Genomic DNA, 26,252 nt, shown 5'->3' with positions numbered 1-26,252 from the left:
TTTTTTTTTTTTTTTTGCTCTCCATTTGCTTGGTAAATCTTCCTCCATCCCTTTATTTTGAGCCTTTTTGTATCCTTGCACATGAGATGGGCTTCCTGGATACAGCACACTGATGGTTTTTGGTTTTATGTCCAATTTGCCAGTCTGTGTCTTTTGATTGGGGCATTTAGTCCATTTACATTTAGGGATAATATTGAATGGGCGACTCTGCCATCTCAGGGCTCCAATCGCCAGCTAAGAGGGCACCTGGACCAGTGTCTTTTGTATGGAAAACCGCCACACCAGGGTGTGGGCAAAGCAGCCGTGCGGGCCGAAACAGCTGCACTGGCGAACCGTAGGCAATAAAAATCCATCTGGAAATGCGGCGTGCACTCACCCTCTGCACTTTCACTGGGAGCTGTAATCCTGAGCTGCTCCTAGTCGGCCATCTTCCCCTATTATTATTATTTTTTGAGATGGAGTCTCACTCTGTAGCCCAGGCTGGAGTACAGTGGCACGATCTTGGCTCACTGCAACCTCCACCTCCTGGGTCCTAGTTCAAGCAATTCTCTTACCTCAGCCTCCCAAGTAGCTGGGATTACAGGCACAAGCCACCACATCCAGCTAGTTTTTTGTATTTTTTAGTAGAGATGGGGTTTCACCATGTTGGCCAGTCTGGTCTTGAACTCCTGACCTTGTGATCCACCTGCCTCGGCCTCCCAAAGTGCTAGGATTATAGGCATAAGCCACCGCGGCTGGCTAGTTTTATCTTTAAAACTATCCCAAGTTTACTTATTACTGCTACAGTTTTAAATTGCAGCAGCTGAACTATAGTAGGACAAATGCATAATTTGCAATAAAACTAAATATTACATTTCACTTTGATCACATTGTCTCTGTGCCCTGAACAAATAGCTTAACCTCTCTGACCCTCAATTTTCTCATCTGAAAAAATGAATCCTCTTTTGGACTTTCAAGAAATTTAATTTGGAAGATACAAGGGAAACATTTGCATCTACTACAGTAGATGCAAACTGTAATGGCCCCAGGAATCACCTGGGGATTCTGATTCAGACGCTCTGCATTGGGTAATGAAATTTTCAGGCTTCCAGGTGATGCCAGTGCTACTATTCTATTATTGCTGATGTTATCTGGAAGCTGGTTAATAATGCAAAATCTCATGTTCCACTCAATGCCTGCTGAATTTCAATCTTCCTTTTAACAGGATCTCCAGGTAATTTTTATGAACTTTAAAATTTGAACAACATTGACGCAGCAATAGATCTTGCTCATTGCAGATACGCAGTCTAAAATAGTCTAAGTTTTGAATCATCACAGGAAAAGCATGTAGAATATAAATGAACATAATATGTTGTTTTTTCTATTCAAAATCTGATTTTGAATTATATTTACCAGGTGTCATTTGAAGCTCAAAAGTGACCTTGCCGCAGGTCAGGTTTCTGCTCTCTGACAGCCTCTCAATTAGCTGCTGTTTTAATGAAATTCTGCATTGTCAAAAGCCTTTTTCATCTTTTTTTTTTTTATTTTTTTTGTGCCTAATATCATGTTTTAAGTATTTTATATAGAAACTATATTTACTAACTAAACATCCAACCCTGCTTTGCCCATTCCAGTGGCTGCCAGATGGCTGGTTTTCTTTGTGACTGTGGGCTCTTGGTTTTCAAGACAGGAAGATAAGATTAGAGCAAGTGAAAATACCACAGACCTTGCTGCTCTTACTGCGATTCAGCCATTTTTCTTACGTAAACAATTTCCAGATTGCATCAAGCCATTAGTTCATTTACAGAATTCCAAAATAGTTGATTCTGGAAATTTCTGCTTGTTGCTTATATGGTGAATAGAATTTTTGGAAGTCTTCACTACACCATTCTGGCTGATGTCATTTAAAATGCCCTGAAGCGTTCGAATGGTGATCAAAAGTCTTATGAATTTTCATTGTCTTGCTACATTAGAAAAACAATGTATCCACCAGAGATTAGGGTTCTATTTATAGCTACCGCTAAAGCTATCTTGATAGTTTGAGGCAATTATTAGATGAGGGGTCATGGTGACCTCCTCCTGGGAAAGATTTCTCAGAATTAAATGTCAAACTTGTAATAAATATTGTATTATGATTAAGAGCCCAGCTTTTAAATGATTAATTCTGGGTTCAAGCCCTGGGTCTGGTCCTTAATCAAGTTACTTAACCTTTATAATACAGTGATAATAAGAGTATAATATGTATAGATTTGTTACAAAACTCAATTAAATTACAGAAGGAAAATTCTTCACACAGTTCATAGCACAGAGTAAGTGCTCAAGATGTTTTAGCTTCTATTGCTATTATCATAGTTAAGAATGTGGTTTGGTACTGTGAATAATAATGAATGTTCACTTGAATGTGTCTCTTTAAGAGTCCCATTCAAATAGAAATAAATAAAAACTGTCTCAGTCATGCTACTTTATGTTCTATGCAATTCTAGGCACTGTGGTGGTCCAGCAGTTGATGTCAGTGATGATTAGCAAACATGACTGCCTCTTTCCCAAAGACACAGAACTACAGAGCAAGCCCCAAGATGGAGTGAGCAACAACAACAATGAAATTCAGAAGAAAGCCACCATGGGGCAGTTACAGAACAAGGAAAACAATAACACCAAGGACAGCCCTGGTAGGCGGTGCTCCTGGGACAAGTCAGAGTCACCCCAGAGAAGCAGCATGGACAATGGATCCCCCACTGCTCTATCAGGCAGCAAAACCAACAGCCCAAGGAACAGTGTTCACAAGCTAGATGTGTCCAGAAGCCCCCCTCTCATGGTCAAAAAGAACCCAGCTTTTAATAAGGGTAGTGGGATAGTTACCAATGGGTCCTTCAGCAGCAGCAATGCAGAAGGTCTTGAGAAAACCCAAATCACCCCCAATGGGAGCCTACAAGCCAGAAGGAACTCTTCACTGAAGGGATCTGGTACCAAAATGGGCACACACAGTGTACAGAATGGAACAGTGCGCATGGGCATTTTGACCAGTGACACACTCGGGAATCCCGCAAATGGTCGAAACATGAGCTGGCTGCCAAATGGCTATGTGACCCTGAGGGATAACAAGCAGAAAGAACAAGCTGGAGAGTCAGGCCAGCACAACAGACTGTCCACCTATGATAACGTCCATCAACAGTTCTCCATGATGAACCTTGATGACAAGCAGAGCATCGACAGCGCCACCTGGTCCACTTCCTCCTGTGAAATCTCCCTCCCCGAGAACTCCAACTCTTGTCGCTCTTCCACCACCACCTGCCCAGAGCAAGACTTTTATGGAGGGAACTTTGAGGACCCTGTTTTGGATGGGCCTCCACAGGATGACCTCTCCCACCCCAGGGACTATGAAAGCAAAAGTGACCATAGGAGTGTAGGAGGTCGAAGTAGTCGTGCCACCAGCAGCAGTGACAACAGTGAGACATTTGTTGGTAACAGTAGCAGCAACCACAGTGCACTGCACAGTTTAGTTTCCAGCCTGAAACAGGAAATGACCAAACAGAAGATAGAGTATGAGTCCAGGATAAAGAGGTGAGGAAAATCTGGCTGTTGTAACTACCAGAGAGGGCTCTTTAGCCTCCTACTGTGGGACAGGATCATACTGAGGGTGACATAATGCTGGCTCCAAAGTCAACGAGACCCAAGTTTGCAACACCATTTATAAGCTTTGTGACTTTGGGGAAGTTAGCTTCATCTCTGTGAGCTTTGGTTCCCTAACGTAAACAATTTAAATGCTAGTAGTATCTACCTCAAAAGCACATAAGAAGTGATTGAACATTTCCCTGGTACAGTAGAATAGGCTCAATAATGTCATTTTTGATTATTATTAAATAGGCAGATTAGCAGGAAGGAGAGGGGCTGTGGAGGAGATGGACAGAGCATTTAGGAGCCTGTCAGTTTTCACTGACAAGAAAAGGATGAAACTGGGGTAAAAATAAAAGTAGAAGTAAATATATCTCCATGTTTTATTCTTTCAATCATCGAATATTGAGAGAGTGCCTTCTTTCTGCCAGGCTCTGTTCCAGACCCTGAGGATCCAGATAAGCTAAGAGAAGCAATAAGAGCCAGGTGGCATTGGGGATTGACAGGCTCATTTTCAGCCTTTGACTTTTACTCCGAGATAGGAATTCATGGAAGTTTTTGAGAAGAGGGGAGATGCAAAGTGTGTTCACATGAACAAGGGAGACTGTAGCCTAAATGATGAACAAATAACATGATTTACCAAGAAGCAATTATGCTAAAACCGAGTTATATCAATTTACATCTTCTCATAAAATGATCAAAGTAGGAGTAGCTCCTCTAGCTGTCTTAGTCCCAGTTTCAGGCTGTGTGGTTTGAGCGACCCTTCCTCCATGATGTGCTGGGATCCGCAAGTCGGTTGTAAGTTGGCTTTGATTTACCTTAGTATGTTTTTTATCCATTTATCAATTATCAGACCAAAAGATAACATTTCAGAAGCTATGGCAAAGTAAATATATAAAAATACTACTTATAAATGAGATTGAAAAATTACTTTCTTGGAAAGTATTTTTTTTGTAAATTTCACTGAGTGGAAATGTGGTTTGAATTTTTCTATATAATGCAGAGTGGCAGGAGATTTAAATTAAAAAAATAGGGTCATCGTCTTAAAAGGTTACTCTTCTTTCTGAATGTAGTTTTTGGAACCACTATGTGTTAGAATTCTGAATTACTGCCAATGCATGATGATAAATTAGCGCTTCACACTGGGAAGCTTATATTTTGAGGCAAGGGGTCACACTTTAAATGTAGTAGAAAAAGAAAAAAAGGGTTCATTACAAATTTGCAGATGGATACATTCATTTCTGAGGATGTTGCTGATGCATATATGTTCTGAGATCTGTGGATCTATGGTGTATTTTAGAGATTTTGATAAACTGATAGAGCTTCCCAATAGAGTGTCATCTCAATGGGCCATTTCACTGTCACATTCTTACCCTCATGAGAGGCCAAGGGAGAGGTCTGCAGTAGGGTAGGGTGGAGGGCCACGTGTGGCCTAGCCATGAGATTATAGAAAGATAACTGTTCTGGCTAAATTTTGATCATTGCTGTTTAGAGTTATTCTTTTTTCTTTAAATTCCTTTATAATTTTACCCAACAAGGATTGAAGGTGGATGGATGGATCGATAGGTAGGTAGGTAAATAAATATGAAGGTAGGTAGACAGATAATATTTTACTTTATCAATCAACGAAATATATGGTTTTCAGTTCTGAAATATGTGAGTTTGATGTTCTTTTTTCCCTCTCCAAATTGGTTTCTTTTTCTTTTCTTTTCTTTCTTTTTTTTTTTTTTTTTTTTTTTTTTTTTGAGGAGTCTTACTCTGTCACCCAGGCTGGAGTGCAGTGGCATGATCTCTGCTCCCTGCATCCTCTACCTCCCAGGTTGAAGCAATTCTCCTGCCTCAGCCTCCAGAGTAGCCACCACACCTGGCTATTTTTTTTTTTTCCTTGTGGAGATGGGGGTTTCACCATGTTGGCCAGGCTGATCTCAAACTCTTGACGTCAAATGATTTGTCCACCTTGGCCTCCCAAAGTGCTGGGATTACAGGCATGATCCACTGCACTCAGCGATTTCTAACTTTATTTTCTTAGAAAATATTGTATTGTGGTCAGAGAAGTTCATTTGGATGATATTAATTGTTTGGTCGGTTAAAACTATTCCCTTATTACTGAATTGGGATTCCATATATGACCCATAGATCAAGTCTGCTAATCAGGCTAGTAAAAGCTTCTACGTTTCTCCTCATTTTTTTCAGCTAGACCTATAACTTTTGAGAAAGATATTTTAAGATTTCCTAACAGTATTCTGAGTTTACCCATTTCTTTTTACAATTTTGTCATATTTTATATTGAACAATTTGAGGTTCTGCTACTAAGTAAATAGAAGTTTAGAGTTGTTTATATTTCCCTGAAGAATTGATCCTTTTATCATTAATCAGTGGTTATTTTTCATTGTAATGATGCTTTTGACCTGAAAGTCTATTTTTCTGGTATTAATACTGTCATGCCATCTTCCTTTGATTAGTAACTTCCCAATATATCTTTTCCTTTCTTTAACTTTCAAACTTTGTTTCACGATTTGATCTAACAGCTTACATCTTTTACAATTCTGGAATATTTTTATTCATCATCTTTTTGTCTATTTTATCTTCCCACCTTCTCAATTTTCTCTTTCCAGAACCCTTATTAGGATATGTTTGTCCTCCATCTTTGTTAACTCCTTTTTCCTATATTAAATTTCTGCAAATATTTTTTTTTCTTTTTTTTTTTTTGAGACGAAGTCTCGCTCTGTCACCAGGCTGCAGTGCAGTGGCACAATCTCCGCTCACTGCAATGTCTGCCTCCCAGGTTTAAACTATTCACCTGCCTCAGCCTCCCGAGTAGCTGGGACTGCAGGTGTGTGCCACCACACCCAGCCAATTTTTGTATTTTTTAGTAGAGACAGGGTTTCACCATGTTGGCCAGGATGGTCTCAGTCTCATGACCTCATAATCCACCCACTTGAGCCTCCCAAAGTGCTGGGATTACAGGCGTGAGCCATCTTGCCCAGCCAATAATTGTCATTTTTGAGGCATTCTAGGTAATTTTTCTCAGACTCGTTTTGTAGCTTACTAATATTCTGTTGTGCTAATTCAATTCTGATACTTCCCCAGGCCCATGAGTAAAGATTTTGTAGTCTCTTCTAAATAAAAACAGCTGGTGTTCCAAGCTCTCAGTTAAATCACTTGTAGTTTTCTGCCTCCCTAATGCTGGAGGCCTCATCTTCTGTCGCTGTGTGAAAAGGAAAAACGTAACCCCAATCCTGTGGCTTCTATCCATGACTAATATCCCTTGTGTGCTTCTACTTACTGTTCTATATTTCAGTTTCTTTCTTGATTCTGATACTTGAAGTTGCTCTTTTATTTTAACCTTGATTGTGCATTTTTAAAATAGATTTCTTAAAATATTTCCAGCATTTTCATATGTTTGCATTGAAAGGGATTTCTTCTGTAGTCAATTCAGCCCTTTTCATTCCTGGAAGTTTCCTGCAAGCACCTGATAAATACAAATGTGTCAATACATTGTTTTGTAAGGGTTGTCCTTCTCAGTATTTTAACTTCAGTTTCCTCCAACATTTTGGCACTAAAATGGCTTTGGAAAGCAAAGAGAATATATTGTAGATTCTGGATGGCAACCAGCATAGTATCAAATTTTCATTTAAAAATATGGTCATAGGTTTAAAAACAGCCTTCTAAATGATGTAGGATTACAAAATATGAAGTATTTTTTTTAATTCCAGTTCTTACAAAGAGAGGGAAGATTAATTTTAAAGTGTTCTTATTATCTGGATGAAATATCAACATTTGGGGCTCAAATTTGTTAAAACAGTAACATAATTGAGATTTTAATTTTAAAATTGTTATTAAAATAATCAGATTTCTGAGAGCTACAAATGCAATAACTTTTCAAATTTCAGTGGTATTGTAAATTTGAATGAGTCCCATGGGACTTTAGCTCAGAATAGAAGAAATTAAAAATTCAGCCGTGATCAAGATACATCTTACAATAAAGATGTAATTTTAATACTCCTCTTTTGAATAATATATGTGTATGATTTGGATCTTAATTGTTATGGAGAAAACAATTTCTGTTTTTAAAGATGTTATTGCAAATTCTACAATTATCGAAAAGTTATCAATACAGCTATACAAAACCACTATCAATTTATAAAGAGATATAAAATACCTATGTCCTAAGCTACATTAACTTGAGAAGCAGTGAGAATTGGGGATAGCAAGAGATGGGCTTTATTTTTACAAAATATAAGATACAGGGCTTATTTAACACATGTGATCTTTACCTGTGCTATAAAATGTAAGCTCACTACTTTGTGTATTCTTTTAGAAGGTGTGACTCTAAATGCTTCCAAAAACTGCATTCTTAGCAGTTACCTTAACCAACAATGACATTTCCCAGCACTATTTTTCCTTCAATAGAAAGCAAATGTTATTGCCCCCTTTTTTTTTCTCCAACTTTATCAGACTTTCCCTCTGCATTTATTATAGTCAATTTTACAATTTAATGTCCAGGAAGCTTTCTGCCTCTTCTGCCTGGAATGTGTCACTGGCTTCTCTATGCTGACATTCACTTATTTACTATTAAATGACAGCTGCTTCCAAGAGAGGCCTTGGAACCTAATTACTAAAATGACAGTAAATGATCTTAGCAAATAGTAAAATAATACCACAAAATTACATCTTTTAAATTGTTGAAAGGGCTTTATTCCAATTTCCTAAGCGTCATAAGGAGTTTAGAAAATATTTGTATGCCTCTTGCATTTCAAGTGAATAAAATCACTTTATCTTACTCTTGCCTCCCAACCCCCCCATCCTTTGTAGCTTAGAACAGCGAAACTTGACTTTGGAAACAGAAATGATGAGCCTCCATGATGAACTGGATCAGGAGCGGAAAAAGTTCACAATGATAGAAATAAAAATGCGAAATGCCGAGCGAGCAAAAGAAGATGCCGAGAAAAGAAATGACATGCTACAGAAAGAAATGGAGCAGTTTTTCTCCACGTTTGGAGAGCTGACCGTGGAACCCAGGAGAACCGAGAGAGGAAACACAATATGGATCCAGTGAACCTGCTTCCTCCTGCTGTCTCTGATGGCTCTGGGAAGGACTCTGGGGATTCTAGGGGGAGATGACTTAGAACCAGGTGGCTGGTCACCTGGATGTACAGAGGTCTAACTGGTGAAGGAATATCATTTACAGACATTAGCCATCCATAACTGCAATGTGTACCAAAGTTATATCATGCCCCATAATGCTACTGTCAAGTGTTACAACTGGATATGTGTATATAGAGTAGTTTTTCGAAAGTAAACTAAAAATGAGAAGCATATTTCAAGAATTATTTTATTGCAAGTCTTGTATTTAAAATGTTAAATCAATATGTTGTTGCAATTTAGCTTGCTGTCAAGCTTCACCCCTTGCACTTAACATAAGCTATTTTTGGCATTGTGTTATCATCGGCTTATTTTATAGATCAATATTTTTATTTCCCTTTTTGCTGAGGAAATGAAAATAAGCAAAAAAAAAAAATATATATATATATATATAAATATATGCTATTAAAAAGAATACTTTGTGGCTGTGCTGTTTGTGCCAATAGACTTTGTCATGACCAAAAAGAGATATGTAAAGAGTTTTATAAAATACAGTCGAATCACCAGGAACCTTTGAGCTGCTTTTAAAATTCTTCTCCGGCACTGCTCAGTTTTGCTTTTGTGAGATGACTTGACATAGAACTTTGAGATTCCATGAGAAAGCCCCCTTCTGATGTCCACTGTCCACCCTGCCAGATCCTCAGATGCATATCTGCAACACAAAATGCTCCTTAGAGAAGAAATATGATAAAAAATGGCATTTAACCATTCAGGCGTTGAATTACTCTGTCCTTCTGGACTGAATCTCTGAACTGCAGGATAGTCACAGAGAAATTCTTCCTGCTATTTAGGAATTGGAAAACAATGCTTATTAAACCATGCCCACATGAGCACCCGTCTCCCGCTCAACCCTCTTCCACCTCCCATCAACTGCACTTTGGAATACCAGCAGTGAAATGTTGTTACTGTGTCCCTCTCAGTGAAACTGCTGGAGCGTGTGCCATGTAGTGACCTTTTTTTCTCACTCAGACTATTGCCATCTGGGTCTCTCCCTACCCCAGCTGGCAAAGGTGGTTTGTAGCAAGAAGATAATTGGAATGGTGAGGGGCGGGGGGTGCAGGAGGAGGAGAAAAGTTTGGAAGAAACAAACTATTTTGCTTCTCATTTGACAGTATCAGTCTTTCCTGTTGAAACATAAAATAATTTTAAGTGGTGAATGCCTAAAGTTCTAATTTTGACAAATATGGGAACCTCAGCATTGCTATTTTCTAGAAAAGCCCAGGGCTCTCTGGAGCTAGAGTTTTGGGAGAACAGTTCTTCACAATAAGGCAATAGTTTTGAGAAGCCAGGCAAATAATCTTTCTCACACTGGAACAAAAAGTTACAAAAGGCATAAATGGAAATAAAGTCTACATACTTAAGTTTATTGGGTTTGTATTGAAGGTTGAATGTTTGCATGTTTTTATTTATTTTCAAGAGGGAAAGTGGTCTGTACTGCTTTCATCCTTACCACTGTCCTACTTTCATTTCTACCCTTCCACCGACCGAGCATCTGTGGTCCTGTGGTATCAACCAGTATCTTTATAGCAATAACTTCTTAATTCCCTTCTCTCTCTTCCCAATTATTTAACCAGTTACTTCCACCTGGACATACTATAGGAAATTCAAACTCAAAATGTGAAAATTGATCTTAATAACTCTCCCTTCAATCTTTTCATCTTTTTCTAGTCCTTATCCTAGTTGATAAAAACCTCAGACTCATCCAGGAAGCTATATGATGCACTAGTTAAAAAAAAAAAAAAGAAAAGTTATTCAGTAAAACTGCTTGGGTTCAAATTGTCTACAATTTTCCAGCTGTTACTGAACCTTCCATGCATAACTCTTTTCCTCTGTGCAATTGGAATAATAAAAGTATTACTCCCATAGACTTGTTATGTGGTCTTAATGAGATAGCTTGGGTCAGGCTGAGCACAGCTGCTAGTAGAATACAAGAAGGACTCTGTAAATGTTAACTCACATTTTTTTCTTTCGTTTTCTTTTTTTTTTTTTTTTTTTTTTTTAAGACAGTCTCACTCTCATTCTATCACCCAGTCTGGAGTACAGTGGCATAATCACGGTTCACTTCAGCTTTGACCTCCCTAGGCTCAGGAGACCCTCCCACCTCAGCCTCCTGAGTAGCTAGGTTTACAGTGTGCACCACCATACCCTGTTAATTTTTGTATTTTTTTGTACAGACAGGGTTTCATCATATTTCCCAGGCTGGTCTGAAACTCCTGCAATGAAGCTGTCTGCCCTACTCAGCCTCCCAAAAGTTACACAAGATACATAGCTATGACGGGTCACTTAATTTGTCTGGGACTACAAGCTTGAGCCACTGCGCTCAGCCAACTCATATTTTCCTTCTCTACCCTCTTCGTTCATAAATTTGCTCACCAGCCAGTCTATTCCATTCATCTTTGTCTTTTTAATCTGCTATCATTAATCACTTTTTCCTAACATTTTGATGAAGACATCCTACCCAGTGCCTTTTGTTCCAGCATCTCTCCTGTACTTTTGTCCTTTGCAGGCTGCCTTTTCAAAATCACCCCTCCGACCATAGCTTGATCTTGCTAACTGCATCTGATGACTTTCAGTTGCCTGGGACAAGGCCCTTCACATAGTATAAAAGGCTCTGACTTCCAGTTTCATTCTCATTCTCGTCTCCTACCACTTCCCGCCACACCTGCCCTGCCATTTCATGCCTCTAGAACTTTCCACATGCTGTTGCTGTGTTCTTCTTCCTTGCCTTCCTTCTAGCTGGCACACTCCAAATAGCCTTTAAGAGCCAAATCAATGTCAGTTTCCTCATGAACCTTCCTAGAATCTCAAAGCAGTGTGAGTTGCTTTTCGTGCCCCAATTTGCATATATCTCTTTCTGTCTTTTCCACATCTGATTATTTTCTTCACCAAATAAGAAGAAATTTAGAGGAGAGAGTGGCAAAGTGGAAATAGAAAATTGAGAGCCATTCAAACCTAGATACACCTCTAGAGATGCCTTATGCAAGATACATGACAATGTCAGGTAAGTTGACTTGTCTGATCTCATCTACAAAGTGGAGATAGCAACTCACTCCTACAGAGTAGGGATGTGGTCGTTGTTAAGGGTGGTATGTAATGTGCTTATCCCAGGGTCTGTCACTTTGCTCCATTGATAACTCTATCGCTAAATGAAGCCTCTTTAAGAGGCCAGGATTGTATCTTCTTGCTCTTAAATCCCTCCAAGCCTTATGCCAAAGAGAATGTCAGCACAGTGAGTTTGCAGTAATTTTTTGGAATGCAAACATATGCAAACACACATACACAGTATTATTTTGCCTGTGATATTTGAGGGATGCTAATGTTAATTTTAATTGTCAATTTCAGTGATGATGACCTCTAATCAATGAATACCATAAGCAGCATGTTCTTCTGTATTTCTGTTAGTTCAATAAAAAGCCCAGACAATGTCAATTGCAAATTAACATAAGGATAAATTGGAAATCAATAAGGATACAAAGTAGTTAGGAGATATCAAGATTTCATTTGCTACATCCTGTATATGCCTCTTTAAAACTACTTAGGTAATTAAAATGAATCTTAAGTTATAAACTCAAGAGAAAGGATTTGCTTGCCGGTGAGGGGCCTACTGTGTTAGCTTCACTATTCAAACTATATGCCTGAGCATCCTTTGGAGAACATTTAAAACAGAGTTGCCTATGATGTCAGGCCCACTGAAACATAGATTTTATATGTAACATTATGAAATGACTAAAAAGTCCAAAGGAATTTAAGTAATCATTCCCTCTAATTCACAAGCTGGGATATTCTTCAAAAAATCATTCCTAGAAAGGGCAGTTTATATTATTGATATAATTATGGCACCTTGAAAATTCAGGACAGCATTAAAGAATGTGATGCTTGCCACAAATCCCAGTCTTCTGTACATTGCAGAGCTGCACTCTGACTAGAGTAGCACATGCCTGAGTTTTGGAATCTAAGAGCAGGGTTCAAACCCCACTCTGCCACCCCATAGCTTTATGAACTTAAGTTAGGTAATAAATATAAGCCTAAATTTGTTTTTTCTGGAAGTAAGAGTAATAATTCCTCCCTTATAAGATTTTTATGAAGAATGCAGTACAATAGGTGAAGGGATTAGCATACTTCCTGGCACATAGTAGGTGTTCACTAAATGGAAGCTATCAGCACTCAAATTATTTCGACTGAAAGTGTTTCATCTCCTAAGGAACATAGCAAGGTTCTGGCCTCAGGGATTTGACCAGCATTAAAAGTATCGTGCTCACCAGAACAGGATATTATATCCTTGTCTCAGAGAATCTTAAGTTTATCTGTGCCCAGATAATCTTCCAGGGATTGATGGCAAGGAAAGTAACCCAACCCACTCTTTCTATTCTGAGATAATACAATTAGAGCCATAATCTGAAAATTATGTCTAAACCCTACCTATAACTGCCCTTCATCAGCTCTATGCATGTCTACACTGAAAATGATGTTGGGTGTTAAAGGTATTGGATAGAATATGATGAATGTTTCTAAGGGCTATGATGAATAAACCGAGGGCTATGGACCAGGTGTTCTGGGAGACATAAATTTACAGTTATTGCCACATTATATGATGTACTATAGAAGTAACTAAAGAGACCATAAAGGTGAAGCTGAGGAGAGCACTGCAGAGCCATGACTTTGGTGAGTCCTGAAAGATGAATAGGAAGTCATCAGGACACAGCTGCAGTTTTGGTAAGGGGCCTTTCTAGCCCATGGAACAGCATGGCAAGTGTGCCTTCAGTGCCGACCCTAGGGAGTCTTTTCAATAAAATAAACATGACCTACCAAGCTCATGCCATCAAGATGGCATTGCGCATAACCCCCTAGCAGCACGCCATGAGACCTGAAAACACACTTAGTACCCATGTGGCTTCTACTCTCTTATTCAAAAAAAGCATCCAGAGTTAGAAACATTTTGCCTCATTTGAACTCACAAACCACAGGAAAGGAGTGCTAGAACTGTGGCTCCCAAAAGTCTATTTCATTATTCTCTTTATAGTCTTCCTAATTGCACAAGCGGGGAATGAGTTGAAAGTTAAAACTGCCCAGCTTAAGGCCCTCTTGCTCTGAAGTGACTTGAAGAACTAACAGTGCCCCAGACAACTAAAATCTACTGAACCTACTGTAGATCTTTGAGTGAAAAGTTCAGCTGATGAAAAGTGTGCTTTTTAAAGCACGATTTGTAGCTCAGGTCCAAGGCTGAATGATGCTCTTTATTTTTGAACCTCTGAATAGCTGCTGTCTGAATGGCCTCTTGAGGGATAAGCCACTATGAGGCCAGACTTAAGTAGGGAGTAAAGGCAACAGAACAGTGAATTGTTACGTGGCAAGCCAAATTGGCATCATTTTCTTTGAGGACAACTGTCTATTTCCTCTGGGGAAGGCCCTGAGCATCCCACCTGCTCTTGTGAAAACAGGATGTCCCTCCCAGCCCTCTCTTCTCCACACACCCATTCCCTGTTCCCTGCTTCCTCATGATTCACTGGGTTAATTATGCACCACACTGAAGTGATCCCCAGGGTCATGCCATCATGTCCTCATCCCTGGTTAACTGTTACCAAAATAGTCCAAGTTTTCCATTTTTCCTTCATCTATTTGCTTATCTCCATATTGCCCAGTGTATTCTCTCATTTGCTTCTATCTCCAATGCCCTCTCCTGTCCTAGGACATTTCCATAATCCCCTCTAGATCTTACAGCTGCCATCACCCTCCCCTATTCTCTGAATCATGGTTGCCTCCTGAAGACATCACCTTCCTTTCAGACCTCTCAAGCCTAGCTGTTTTCCTGTCCCACAACCTGCATATCATTGGCCTGAAGTGGGGACTGATCTTGCCTTGCTATTTGCAGCTACTTTCAGATCTTTGATCCTTCTTCCTCTCTAATGACCTTTTTACAAGCATATGTCTCCTTATCACTGACTGAATACTTTAGCAGCTAACCCACTGGCCCTCCCTGCTCATACTCCATTCACCGTCTTGGCCATTCAGCTCCTTGACCACTTTTGAAGATGTTGTTCTGCCCCTGCCTGAACATCAGCCACTACACTCATGGTTATACCATGCGCTGTGTCATTACTAATCACTGGCATCACCAACAGTTCCATTTCAAGCATCCCACGCTGTGGTCATCACTTCTTCTCTCTCTAGTCACTCCCCTTAGCACCATCACTCCAACTTGGTAAGTTTTCACCAACTATCATCCCCATTTAATTGTTTCCCTCCTTAACCAGCTTAGCTTCTGTGGTTCTTTCTCATAATTATTCTCTCGTCCCTGTTCCCAAATTCCATTATCTATACTCCCAGCACTGTGCTACTACTTTAAGAGTTAAAAAGAAACAAAATGTGACTCTGGCTAAAACTAATTTTTTCTTACTCTTAACATGTGCCTAAAAATACTAAACATGTCTAGAGAACAAAGACCGCCACATTGACCTGTGTTGCTTTGTATCTATATGAATATGGCTCATATAGTTTTCATCACTGTCCAGTAACTTATTGTAACAGTTTCCAACGTCAATTTCACATTTCTCAAACTTCCAAACTCTTCTCTTCATTCTCAACTGAAAACCTGCCATCTTTACTGAAAAAAAAAAAAAAAAGGCAAGTATGTACTTATGCCCATCACATCACCGTATTCCCAAGCTACCTGCATCCATGCACACCACATCACCGCCTGCTACAGCTACTATGCAGGGCCAGCGCATCTGCCCACAAATTGGAGCTCACCCCTCAAGTCTTTTCAAGCGTGCTACACAAGCAATAAATATCCCTTTCTCTCTCTCTCTTTTTTTTGGGGGGTGGTGAAAATCACTTTATTCTAATTAACTCACAAAGAATAAAATCATAACAGCTAGTTTAAGGAGGCCACACAAACATTTGACCAACTCCAAATTCTACAGAGTAGGAACACCCCCTTCCATTTCAATTCTGAAGCAAGGAAGCTAGGAATGACAGGAGAGGTTTAACTGATGGCTACACTTTATACCTTCACTATTAATGAAATTTTTATATTAAGTTAACTTGGTTATGAGAGCTGGTTTTCCATTTCTCCAGGTGGAACTTCTTGATTAGGCCAATCCGTTTGCAAGTCGGCACTGTTTCAGCACCTCACTGAAACCCTCACAGAGCTTGATGTCACCCTGGTTCTGGGCACACTCCAAAAATTGTTTGATCTCATAGAAGCAAGGCTGCTGCTGCTGCTGTGCTGGCTGGGTTCCCTGAGGCTCCTGGTAAGTGATGTCAGGCCTCGCAGGCTCAGGATCACTTCCTCCACGGAAGCCCCCAGTAATGGCATGGCCCAGTGTGTGCCCCACAGCAGAGCCCACAGCCACACCAGCTGCAGTGGTTGCCATCTGGGACAGCAGACCTGGCTGCCGGGGCGCAGCAGCAGGAGGAGAGCCAACTGCAGAGGAGGGTGCCGCTGCTGGTGGCTGAGCGGCTGGCGCTGGCCTGGGCGCAGCTCTCATCTGAGGCGCCCGGCTGGCCGGAGGGGCCGTGCGGGAGGTGCGACTTCGGCTTTCACACGGCATCCTAGCTACGGGGCTGCTTGGCCTTTGGACATGCAATAACCCCCTTTTTCTTTCGCATTATCAGTTTTGCCATTTATCTGTTGGCCCCACCAACACTATTACCCATTCTATATTAGTTTTTAAAAAATTATCTCAATCTCACATTTATCTCCAACTTTTACATCATTCTTCTGCTGCACTTTGTAGAAAAAATTTTGACTTTTCTGTATCCATTTCTACTTCCTCACTTCCCATGTTATTTTGAACTCACTGGAGTTACTCTTTTCTTGCTCAGTACTGCATAGAAACTGCTCTCATTGGGTCATCAATGGCTTTCAAACAGATTTAGTCCAATTGTGAATCTTCAGTCCCCAGTCCCCATCTTACTCAGTCTCTCAGTAACACTGCACCCCTGCCCATGCCCTCACTTTTGAAACACTTTCTTTACTTGGCTTCCAGGAGAGCACATTCTCCTGGTTTTCCCTCTGCCTCACTGAACGTTCTGGAATACCCTCCTGTTTCCTGATGTCTTTACGTTGGAGTGAGAGGCATCTCCATCTTGGGTTTTCTCTTCTTTATCTGTGCTGTCTTTTGACGGTCTCATACAGATTGGTAATTTTTAATACAATTTATAAGCTGACTACTCTCAGATTTCTGTTTCAGCTCAACCTCTTCCTTTAACTCCAGCCTGCTGTATACTCCTCCTATCCCATTTGGGTATCTAATAAACATCTCCAACTGATATTCCAAAAGCAAACATGATTTTCTCCCCAATATTCTTCTAACCCATTGTTCACCATCTCAGTCAACTACACGAACATTTACTTCATGGTTTAGAATCTAGAGTCATCTCTGCTCTCTTTCACATCACAGTGTCAGTCTATCAGCAAATCTTGTCAGCTCTGCCTTCACAATAGGTCCAGAATTCAAATCATTCTTAGCATCTCCGTTTCTGAGTCTAAGCTCCATCATGTCTCTCTGGATTACGTAATGTTTTATCTTATAACAGATTTTTTGTTGCCATCCTTATCGTTCTTCCTAAGATTCCTTCTTACTCTGTAGCCTAAGAAATCTTTTTAAAAAGAAAATTTAACCTATATCATTTCCTCTCTCAGATCTAACCACCGTCTTCCCATATTTAGAATGAAATCTCAAGATCATGCCATGCTTTAACCCTGCTTCGCTCTCATATTTCATTTACAATCCCACTTTCTCTTGTTCATTCTGCTTTATCCACAAGATTCTTTGCCCCTCCTTGTCTACATAAACAAGCCCCTCCAGAGCCTGCCCTGGCTTTCTCTTCAGTGTCTGAAATGACTTTCTCCATGTCATAGCTTCACTCCCTCACTTTAGTCAGGTGTCTGAGCAATTATCACCTCTTCTGAGAGGATTGCCCTGATCACCTTGTATAAAATAGCATCCCTTTCACACTTTGTTTTTTAACCTCCTTTGTGGTCTTGTACTTACCTCTATTTGACTTCCCCACTAGAATGCAGACCATGTGAAGGCACATTTACTGACTTCATCGCAACTATGTATACCCAGAACAGTCCTTGGATGATTGAATGCTCGATAAATAAATATTTATTGCATGAATGAATGAGTGAATATTTAAAGCTCTATGTGAAATGTCTGGTTCAGATGTTCAGGGATGTTCTCAGTTGGACATTTTAATAAAAAACAATAAATGACCAAATTCTACCTTAAGTTATTTTAGGGTTCTAACAACTACCCATAGACTGAAAATACTGCAAAGATTTGGCTTCATATAAGAATGCCACTGTAAAGAAGTTTCAGTACCCACTGTGACATCATCTGCTGATTTGGAGACTGTGATGCTGAAAGTATAAGCCCCGAGGTCAGTCAGCATCCAGGTCCAATATCTCTCAGAGGAACCATATATCAAAGCAAACTTTCTATGATGCAGAAAAGAACATCCATGCATTTTTTAAATGAATTTCAAATTTTAAATAAATTTTAAAAATGGTTTTATCTCTTGCGATGGAAAACATTCAAAATTCTCATGTTGATTCATGCAGTGTATTTATCTATAATTAGACAATGAGAACATTGAAAGAAGCAGATTCCTTGTTTCATTGCTTTAAGCAAATAATAAAAATTGACTCATGCAAGTCACACCACTAATTTAAATACATTATTATATTAAAAAGATAGTAAATAAATGAAATAAAAATATTTGCTTTAACTACTTTTTTTAAACAAAGATTTATTAACTCTGAATTTGAGGTTATGGACCATGCAATAGATATCCCCTACACAGAAGTGTTCAATAAATGTTTTTGGAGTAAATTAATGAACTGCTTTATAATGTTACTCAGAAATTAAATTGGAAATTCAGAGCAATCTTTTTGGGGCTTGATTTATACCAAATCCAAGTTTGCAATATATTAACATGAAGGAAGAGGCCATTATTTTCTAAAAACCTTCCTTTTATTAAAAAAATACTTTAATATGATGAATTCCCTTGGTCTGTGTAAAATATTATTTGCATTATAATAATTGATTTTTTGTATAATTGTTCTAGACAATACTTTCACCAGGATGGATTCACAAGTGTTAATGAAGGCATATTATGTGTGAGACACTCTTCTAGGCAATATGTGAAGGCTTTTTAAGATGAACAACATTTGTACCCAAGTTGCAAATGATCTGGACCCTTGGTTAAACATTGCAGACAAGATCAGGTGAAGAATGTTACTCGAAGTTCAGTGATGAAGAAATAAAGCCACGTACTCTATGGAGTGAAATTTTAATTTCTTAAATTCCCTAAGATCAATTTATGTGGGGTTTTGTACCAGGATAAGAATGTCTTTAAAAGTAAGAAATATTTGACATAAGGTAGAAAATTTAAAGGAGTGTTTGACTTGTTGCTGTATGTGTCATCACATTTCATGTGTCCAAGAAATATAAATTTCTACCTTTATGTTTTTAGTGCCTTAAACAGACTACAATGATCTAAATGGTTGAGCAGCTGAAATTTAGTCTGAAACAGGGAGAGATGACTTGTCACATATGGTGGTTCCCAACATAAAGTGGTCTGTGATGGTGGGACTTTCAGTGTGTTTCACTACTTGTATATGTCTTCCAAGCAAGACTTTCAACATCCATGGAGAAAAGACATGTTTCAAGTACAAAACACTGCTGTGATGAATTGGTAATGTCAAAAACCTCTACCTTGGCTGTGACCAGTGTTGTTATTGGTAAATAGATTCATCCTTCTAGGTTGGTTGCTCCATAAGTAATCTTCAAGAAAAGTAAGTCCAAGGCTGTTTTTTCCTTCTTATTGTGAACTTGGTCAAAATTATCAAATGTTTGGTAACCATCTATGGTATCAAGAATGCACCAGTAACTCCATCTGACTCTTTCTGAGCAATCATCTTGTGGAATGCAATTTCCCTTCTTACTATTGTGGGTATTTTTAGGTACCTATGCTTAACCTTTTTAAAAGGGAGTAAGGATCTGTGATTTAAACTAGGATAAAAGCTGTGCCCGAGATAACTAAAGGTTGTCGCTCTCTATCTTCCAACAGGAAGTAGGTAATAATGCGTATGTTTATCTTCCAGGCTTTCTAATAGTTAATTGGTTAAATAAAACATCATTTACAGAAATAGAAGGGCCACTCCTCGACATTGTTCAGATACTGCAAAGTAAACTAATGCAAGTGCAGTGACCTCTTCATCCTATCTTTTTAATTATCCAGTGAGTTTGAGATATTAAAGTTGGATATCATGTAGATAAACAAAGGCTTTTGCCTCTTTTGTTAGAAAATAGTTAAAATGAATAGGAATTTGATAATCTAGGAAATTTAACCCTGCTCTACTCACCTAATGCCCCCCCCGTGATCTTTTTTTTCCCCTTTATTGATTTTATACCTTAAAGAGAAATTACTGATTTGCAGATATACAACTAGTATCTGCAGACAGAAATGAGGTCATTTTTAGAAGAAACCAGTGTCTAATGAAAAACGCAGATTTCTACATGGTCACATTCATATCACACACTCTTGACCCAAGGTGAGAAAGTAGGTCATTGTCATTCCTTATTTCTTATTTATTCCCTGGCACAATCGGACCATACTACAAGTTTCATTTATCAGATGACAAAATGAAATCATGAGGCCCTTCAGAGCTATTGTCAGTACATGCAACTCAAGACAGCGAGCAGCATCATAACCATTGTCAACAGGCAAACTCCAACAGCGTCTGGGTCTGGATTTGGTTTTATGTTGAGGGAAGCAGGTTTCCTCTGATTTTAATAATTCATACGAAACAGAAATCACAATATATTAACTCTGTATCACCTACAAAGAGTCAAAGGAAGCAAAAGTTCTCCCCGATTCATCCTCTTGTTCCACAGACATTTTGAAAATAAAGGAAGAGAAAATAGGAAAGTGTACGAGAAAGAACACAGAAATGACTATGATTTCAAATCCATATTAAACATCACTGAGATTGCATTTTACCCATTAGGCTGACTGAATTTAGTTCTCACCACTCAGACCTTGCAAAGAAACTGGGAGTACATGGTTTTGCTTTGCAGGGTTGATCTAGAACTGTAAGGGTGGATGTGAATGTGTGTATGCATGTGTGTATGCTTTAAGTCCATTTTATAAACACTGACACAGGACAATTCTCATCATTGGTAATAGTCTTTGGAATCCAATCATGCAGAAAAACAGGCAAGTGCAAGTTAGGTCTCATTGCAAGATGGACATGGCAAGGTGAACAGATAATCCTAGATAAGGATTGGGAGATTTATGTCCATTAGAGTATACTGGCCATTGGTCCCACATAAGTAAAGTTACATATACAAGATTCTATATATAAACAGAGGCCCCTCACTTAAGTTTGGCTGATCAAAGAAACAGGTCAAAGTGAACCATTTTCAGATAGTTAAGGACTAAGTGCCAAAAGAAATAACAAAATCTTATCCTCTAATCACAAAGAAAGTAGCTAATATAAGTATGTACATAGTAACTTTTTTGTTGTTTTTACAGAAAGAAGTTTCTTTGCTTGGTTTAATAATATCTGTGGAAAATGTTAGACTCCTGTAATTAAAATGTGTGTGGGGGATTGTGAGTGGGGAGTCGGGTTCCTCTTTGGATCCAAAGTGGCTGGGATCAAAAATTTCTAGAACAATTTTACTTCTTTTTCTGAGCTGTAGATGACATATTTTTCAGCAAAGCTGGCTAATAACATGCCTTACAGAGCATAATGAGCATAATGCACTTAAGACATGGCTTTTCATATGTTAAGGGATTCAAATTGAAATAGATTGTGTATGGTTTAGGTTTTGTAATGAATATTTGAAATTCAAAAAAGTGAGGTTTCCTTGATTTTTTTTTCCTTGACAGAACATAAAGATTTTTTGTATTTTTACCTATTTTTTTCTTTTACTAGTTTCATTTGCTAAGGCCAACTTTCCGTTTTACCAGTCAGCCGCTGTCAGTGTCTTTAGAAAATATTTTTCTGATAACAGATTGAAAACACTATTGAGCTTCTTGGCCCTCAATTAAATAGCTTACTCCAGTTGGTGGGAACTGGCCAGGCTCTGGTCCAACTGTTGGGGTACATTCCTACAAAGCTCAGTCATCAGATTCTTGAAGATGAAAGATTATTATCAGTTTTTATTCCACAAGAAGAAATTCTGTTGTAAGGCTAGTGTATTCCTATTTAAGATTTGAACACGCTGACCCACAAAACACATATAAAAATAGTAAAGACATACTAATAGTAAAGTGATGGTGGTTTTTCCAAACTCTCACAGCAGTTTAATTCTCCTTGCACATGAGTATACAGCCATCCTTCCTACAAAATACTGCAAAAGATTTTATTAAGGATCTCTGCAAACCAGCTGCCCCATAGGAAGTGACAGAAGATAAGGCTCCTCAGAGTGCCAATTTCAGGTTCCAAAATGAGCCCCGGTCCTGGGTAAAGCCTTCATTTTTTTCAGGAATATTGGCCAGGTGACTTTACACTTGCCTACCTGAAAAGTTAGGACATTCCTGGGAAGTGACTAATAAATATTTGCAGGTGTGTGTGTGTGTTTGTGTGTGTGTGTGTGTATGTAAGGCGACTGAATGCAGAACATACTATATTCTGTGAATTTGATAATATCATCACCTCCTAGAGATAGTATAAGAAAGCAGACCTGGTGGGTAAAGGACTGGGGGACTTTTACAGTAGTGATAATCTTCGTTGCTCTATCATCTACCTTTTTTTGATCACCTAATAAAATTGATCCTGCAAAAATTCTGGGGGCTAAATCCTTACCTCCATTTGTAAATGATACTTAAATTCGAGGGATTTGTTCCATTTTTCTTTTATCCATAAGGGAAATCTGGCTAAAGCTAACCAGCTCCCAAGAGCCATGCACAGAAGATGTAAGACTAATAGAGCTTTGGGACAGTGCTAATAGTGGGGGAGGGGCTCTGTCTAGCTCTTGCCTGGTTTAATTTCAGGGGGAAAATCATCACCACTTCTGCAGATATGAGAGATAGATAGCATGTCAAGCCCTTTAAAGATGCTGACTGGGAACTTCCTTCTGCCTTGTGATGTCATCTTGGGGCCAATAAAATTCACCCGAGACTCTCTTTAAAGCAGCTCCCTGCTCTCTGCACTTAATCCCATGTGGTATAAAGCAAGCGAGGGGAGAGGCCACAGATATATCAAGAGAAAAGTACAGGGAAAGAAAAATCAGTAAAGAATTAGAGATATAGAGAGGGGAAGTTTTTTAAAAATCAAAAACAAAAACAGGCATATGACTGAAAGATAATAGAGGGAGCTCATGTGACTGAGGAGGTATTTTTAACAATCAGGTTGTCAACAATATTAACCAAAAAATAAATGATAGCAAAATAGAGAGAATGGGTCATTTTTATTACAGGGGACAAGCTGCACAAAGGAATGTTCTTCTCTTTATTTTAAACAAATGACCATGTGTACTGAATCCGACCATGTGAAACAATCTCAGAATGGCAGCACCACTGGCACGGTGATGGTGCAGATGGGTGCAGTTCCCTGTGGACTCTATTGCTTGAAGAGAGAAAGAAACTTCCCTATTATTGTATTTAAGGCAGTTTTCAGAGCACTGGCATTCTTGTTTGCTCTGTTTCGGGGTGGGGGGGATTCTATTTTCCAATCAGTTCACACTCATCAACCATATATTTCCTGTCTTTCACTTCTTCAGGTGAAATATCACCACCTTGGTGAGCACCAACATTGCCAGAGTGCAAATGACTGTGATGGATACTTCAAAGTGAATAAGAAGGGAAGCCTGAACTGATTATTGCTGAGATCACCTTGGTATTGCCTTGTATATAACCAAGATGTTTCACAGTGCCTCCTTAAGTGCTCAGGAAAGCACTTTCTTTTAATTTAAGCTAAATTCAGGAAATTTTGCTAAACATTTACATTAATGCTTCATGGCTTTTAAGACAAACTAATATTGCTAAAACTATTTGGCAGCAGTAAATTTATGGGCAGAGTTATTGCTCTTATGTCTACTGCATTACAAAACTCAGATGATCAGCCCTTCTTCAATTGCTCATACTTATGAAAATAAATAAATAAACATGAAACATCAGCCACATTAAGGAGTCGGGGAAACTCCTGCAGAATAATAATATCTCTGGAGATGTTTTCAAATGCTAACCTGAGACTCACACTGTGCTTTGGGGGTTTTATTCTTATTGATTATTTTATTCCGGAAGAGGAAAGTAATATTATTTCTCAAAATAAAACTTTGGTGGGGTATGAACCAGGGAAGCAGCCCACACATGGAAAACACAACCCACAATCTGAAAGCAGTCTAGGCAGGCTCATTTTTTTGTTGCTGTTGAAGGAATTCACACGGAGGCAATTCTGCTCAATTCCAAGGAGAGATTCTTACCATCAAAAGCGCACACAATAACCTTGCCTCACCACCTGCCACTTTCTCCAGTGGTCTCTTCTTGTGACCAATAATTGAGAAATGACAAATGGGAATAGGGCCAAATCTCTAAAATAGGGCCGCCGATGTCTCCTAGAATCTGAGTAATGACCTCCTCTCGGTCTCAGTCACACCACCACACTACTCTCCAGTCTCTCCTACTCTTCGGTGTCACAGAAAAGACTCTCAGCTTTTATTCACACCTGCCTTCTAAAGGCCAAACCATTTCGTGCCTGAAAACTGTTACCCACTCCCCCCACACTTTACATAAGCATCACATATGTTCTTTCTACAAATTGGTATACAGGTGCCATTTAATCCGTTCAAACTTGGAAGCTACAGCTTCAAGGGTCTGAGAGAGCTCACTCCCCCCATATATTCCCCCTTTACATGTTTTCTTATGAGACATACAGTTTAATCAATTAACAAACTAAACAGCTTATATATTGGCAATATATTACACATGGGTTTATGTCAGAGTAATAGATCACAGGAAATGGACCATGTGGTACCCCAGTGCATGATGTCTTGGTAGAGCCCTGAGGACACTGACAGTAGCATCTCTAAGTAAGTAGTGCTGTATGAATACAGACACATGCGGATCTGTATCTACATCCATCTGACTAGGCCAAGGAGCAGGTAGATGCAAGATAGAGACACACACATGCTGGATGGGGCCACTGCACACCTTGTCATGCCATTTAAAAGGGCAGTTACAGGTCGCTGGTTTTGCAGCCATTAAAATTACACTTTATCGAAAAGGCTTCTCTAATTGTGTCTGATTTGCTCTCTGTAGTAAGCATCATTGGAAGAAGACCAAAGCAAGAGCAACTAGAAGTTAAATATACATTTGAGCTTAGCTGCAATACAGAACTCTGGGGAAGAAGCAGGCTGAAAGATTTATTTAATTTTAGGCTTGGATTCTCTGCCTTGCTGTTTTCTTGATGTTGTGTGTCTGCATTTGCATGTGTGCGTGAGTGTCGTGTGTGTGTGTGTGTGTGTGTGTGTGTGTGTTCCATCATATCATCTCCTGAAGAACGCTGGGTTTCGCAGGCAGGCGGCTAGTCACCTGCAACAACCCAGGGGTCCTGCCGAGGCTTCCAGGCTGCTGTCAGTGTCAGATGCCAGGGTCTGGTCGGTGGACATGGAGGAGATGTCATTGACAGACGAGGATGGAGGGAGACTCTCACTGCTGTTCACTGCTGCACCTGTGCTAAGAAAATGAAGACCAACATGACTAAATCTAGAACCAGACCCATCTAATGCCATTCAGGAATCAGGGATGAGCAAATACAACAGGGGATGTCTAGTCCATCAATCATTTGGCAAGCCTTTATAGAACAGCTGACACAGGGGACTATATTAAATGGTGACTATCAAGACATAGCAATAGAAAGTCCCTTATCACAAGTTATTCACAGACTAGTGCAGTGGTTATCAAATCTCACTTTATGTTTGAAATCACCTGTAACACTTTCAATTAAAAAAAAAAACACTAATATCTGGTCACACTGCCTCCCCTGCCCCCATGCATCGCATACATTTTAATGTAATTGGCCTTGGGTGAGGCCAAGGCATTTGCATTTATCAAAAACTCCTCAGAGACTGTGTATTCAGTCAAGGAGTACCCCTGGCTTATGGAGGAGACAAATAAGTAAAACTTCTTAATCAGCCATCTGAGCCTGTTTTTTATTGTTGTGGTTTTGTTTTTGCTCTTTTGTTTTTTGAGATGAAGTCTCACTCTGTCACGCAGTCTGGAGTGCAGTGGGGCAATCTTGGATCACTGCAGCCTCTGCATTCCATGTTCAAGCAATTCTCCTGCCTCGGCCTCCCAAGTAGCTGGGACTACAGGCACTTGCCACCACGCCTGGCTAATTTTGTTGTTGTTGTTGTTGTTGTTGTTGTTGTTGTTGTATTTTTAGCAGAGAAGGGGTTTCACTATGTTGACCAGGATGGTCTCAAACTCCTGATCTTGTGATCCACCCGCCTTGGCCTCCCAAAGTGCTGGGATTACAACTGTGAGCCGCTGTGCCTGGC

At 39.4% G+C, this 26,252-nt stretch overlaps 2 protein-coding genes and 1 pseudogene across 20 annotated transcripts in view; 1 reads left to right on the top strand and 2 right to left on the bottom strand.

Moving 5' to 3' along the window:
* ARHGAP24 (Rho GTPase activating protein 24) overlaps nucleotides 1-10,483 on the top strand; it is a 487,442-nt gene extending 476,959 nt beyond the window's left edge. For 7 of the 8 annotated variants that reach the window (XM_032239858.1, XM_032239862.1, XM_032239861.1 and 4 more), the window contains 2 exons: nucleotides 2,463-3,540; nucleotides 8,407-10,478. In XM_032239858.1, coding sequence (XP_032095749.1) covers nucleotides 2,463-3,540; nucleotides 8,407-8,650 — 1,322 coding nt within the window. In that variant the 3' untranslated portion in view covers nucleotides 8,651-10,478. Of the gene's footprint in view, nucleotides 1-2,462; nucleotides 3,541-8,406 lie in introns of all 8 variants that reach the window. The other variant, XM_032239864.1, reaches the window with a different exon arrangement.
* A 5,076-nt stretch (nucleotides 10,484-15,559) lies between these two features.
* LOC116524536 lies at nucleotides 15,560-19,325 on the bottom strand (annotated as a pseudogene). The gene has a single exon (XR_004257377.1). The product of XR_004257377.1 is annotated as a coiled-coil-helix-coiled-coil-helix domain-containing protein 2 pseudogene (transcript).
* A 237-nt stretch (nucleotides 19,326-19,562) lies between these two features.
* MAPK10 (mitogen-activated protein kinase 10) overlaps nucleotides 19,563-26,252 on the bottom strand; it is a 324,375-nt gene continuing 317,685 nt past the window's right edge. For 5 of the 11 annotated variants that reach the window (XM_032239873.1, XM_032239868.1, XM_032239869.1 and 2 more), the window contains one exon: nucleotides 24,512-25,423. In XM_032239873.1, coding sequence (XP_032095764.1) covers nucleotides 25,281-25,423 — 143 coding nt within the window. In that variant the 3' untranslated portion in view covers nucleotides 24,512-25,280. Of the gene's footprint in view, nucleotides 25,429-26,252 lie in introns of all 11 variants that reach the window. The other 6 variants (XM_032239867.1, XM_032239872.1, XM_032239875.1 and 3 more) reach the window with 4 other exon arrangements.

Source organism: Sapajus apella, unplaced genomic scaffold, assembly GCF_009761245.1.
Source record: "Sapajus apella isolate SASKATOON/1434 unplaced genomic scaffold, GSC_monkey_1.0 scaffold45, whole genome shotgun sequence".
Lineage (NCBI taxonomy): Eukaryota > Metazoa > Chordata > Mammalia > Primates > Cebidae > Sapajus > Sapajus apella.
Note: the sequence above shows the minus strand (reverse complement) of the source record. Positions and strands in the feature narration are given on the sequence as shown.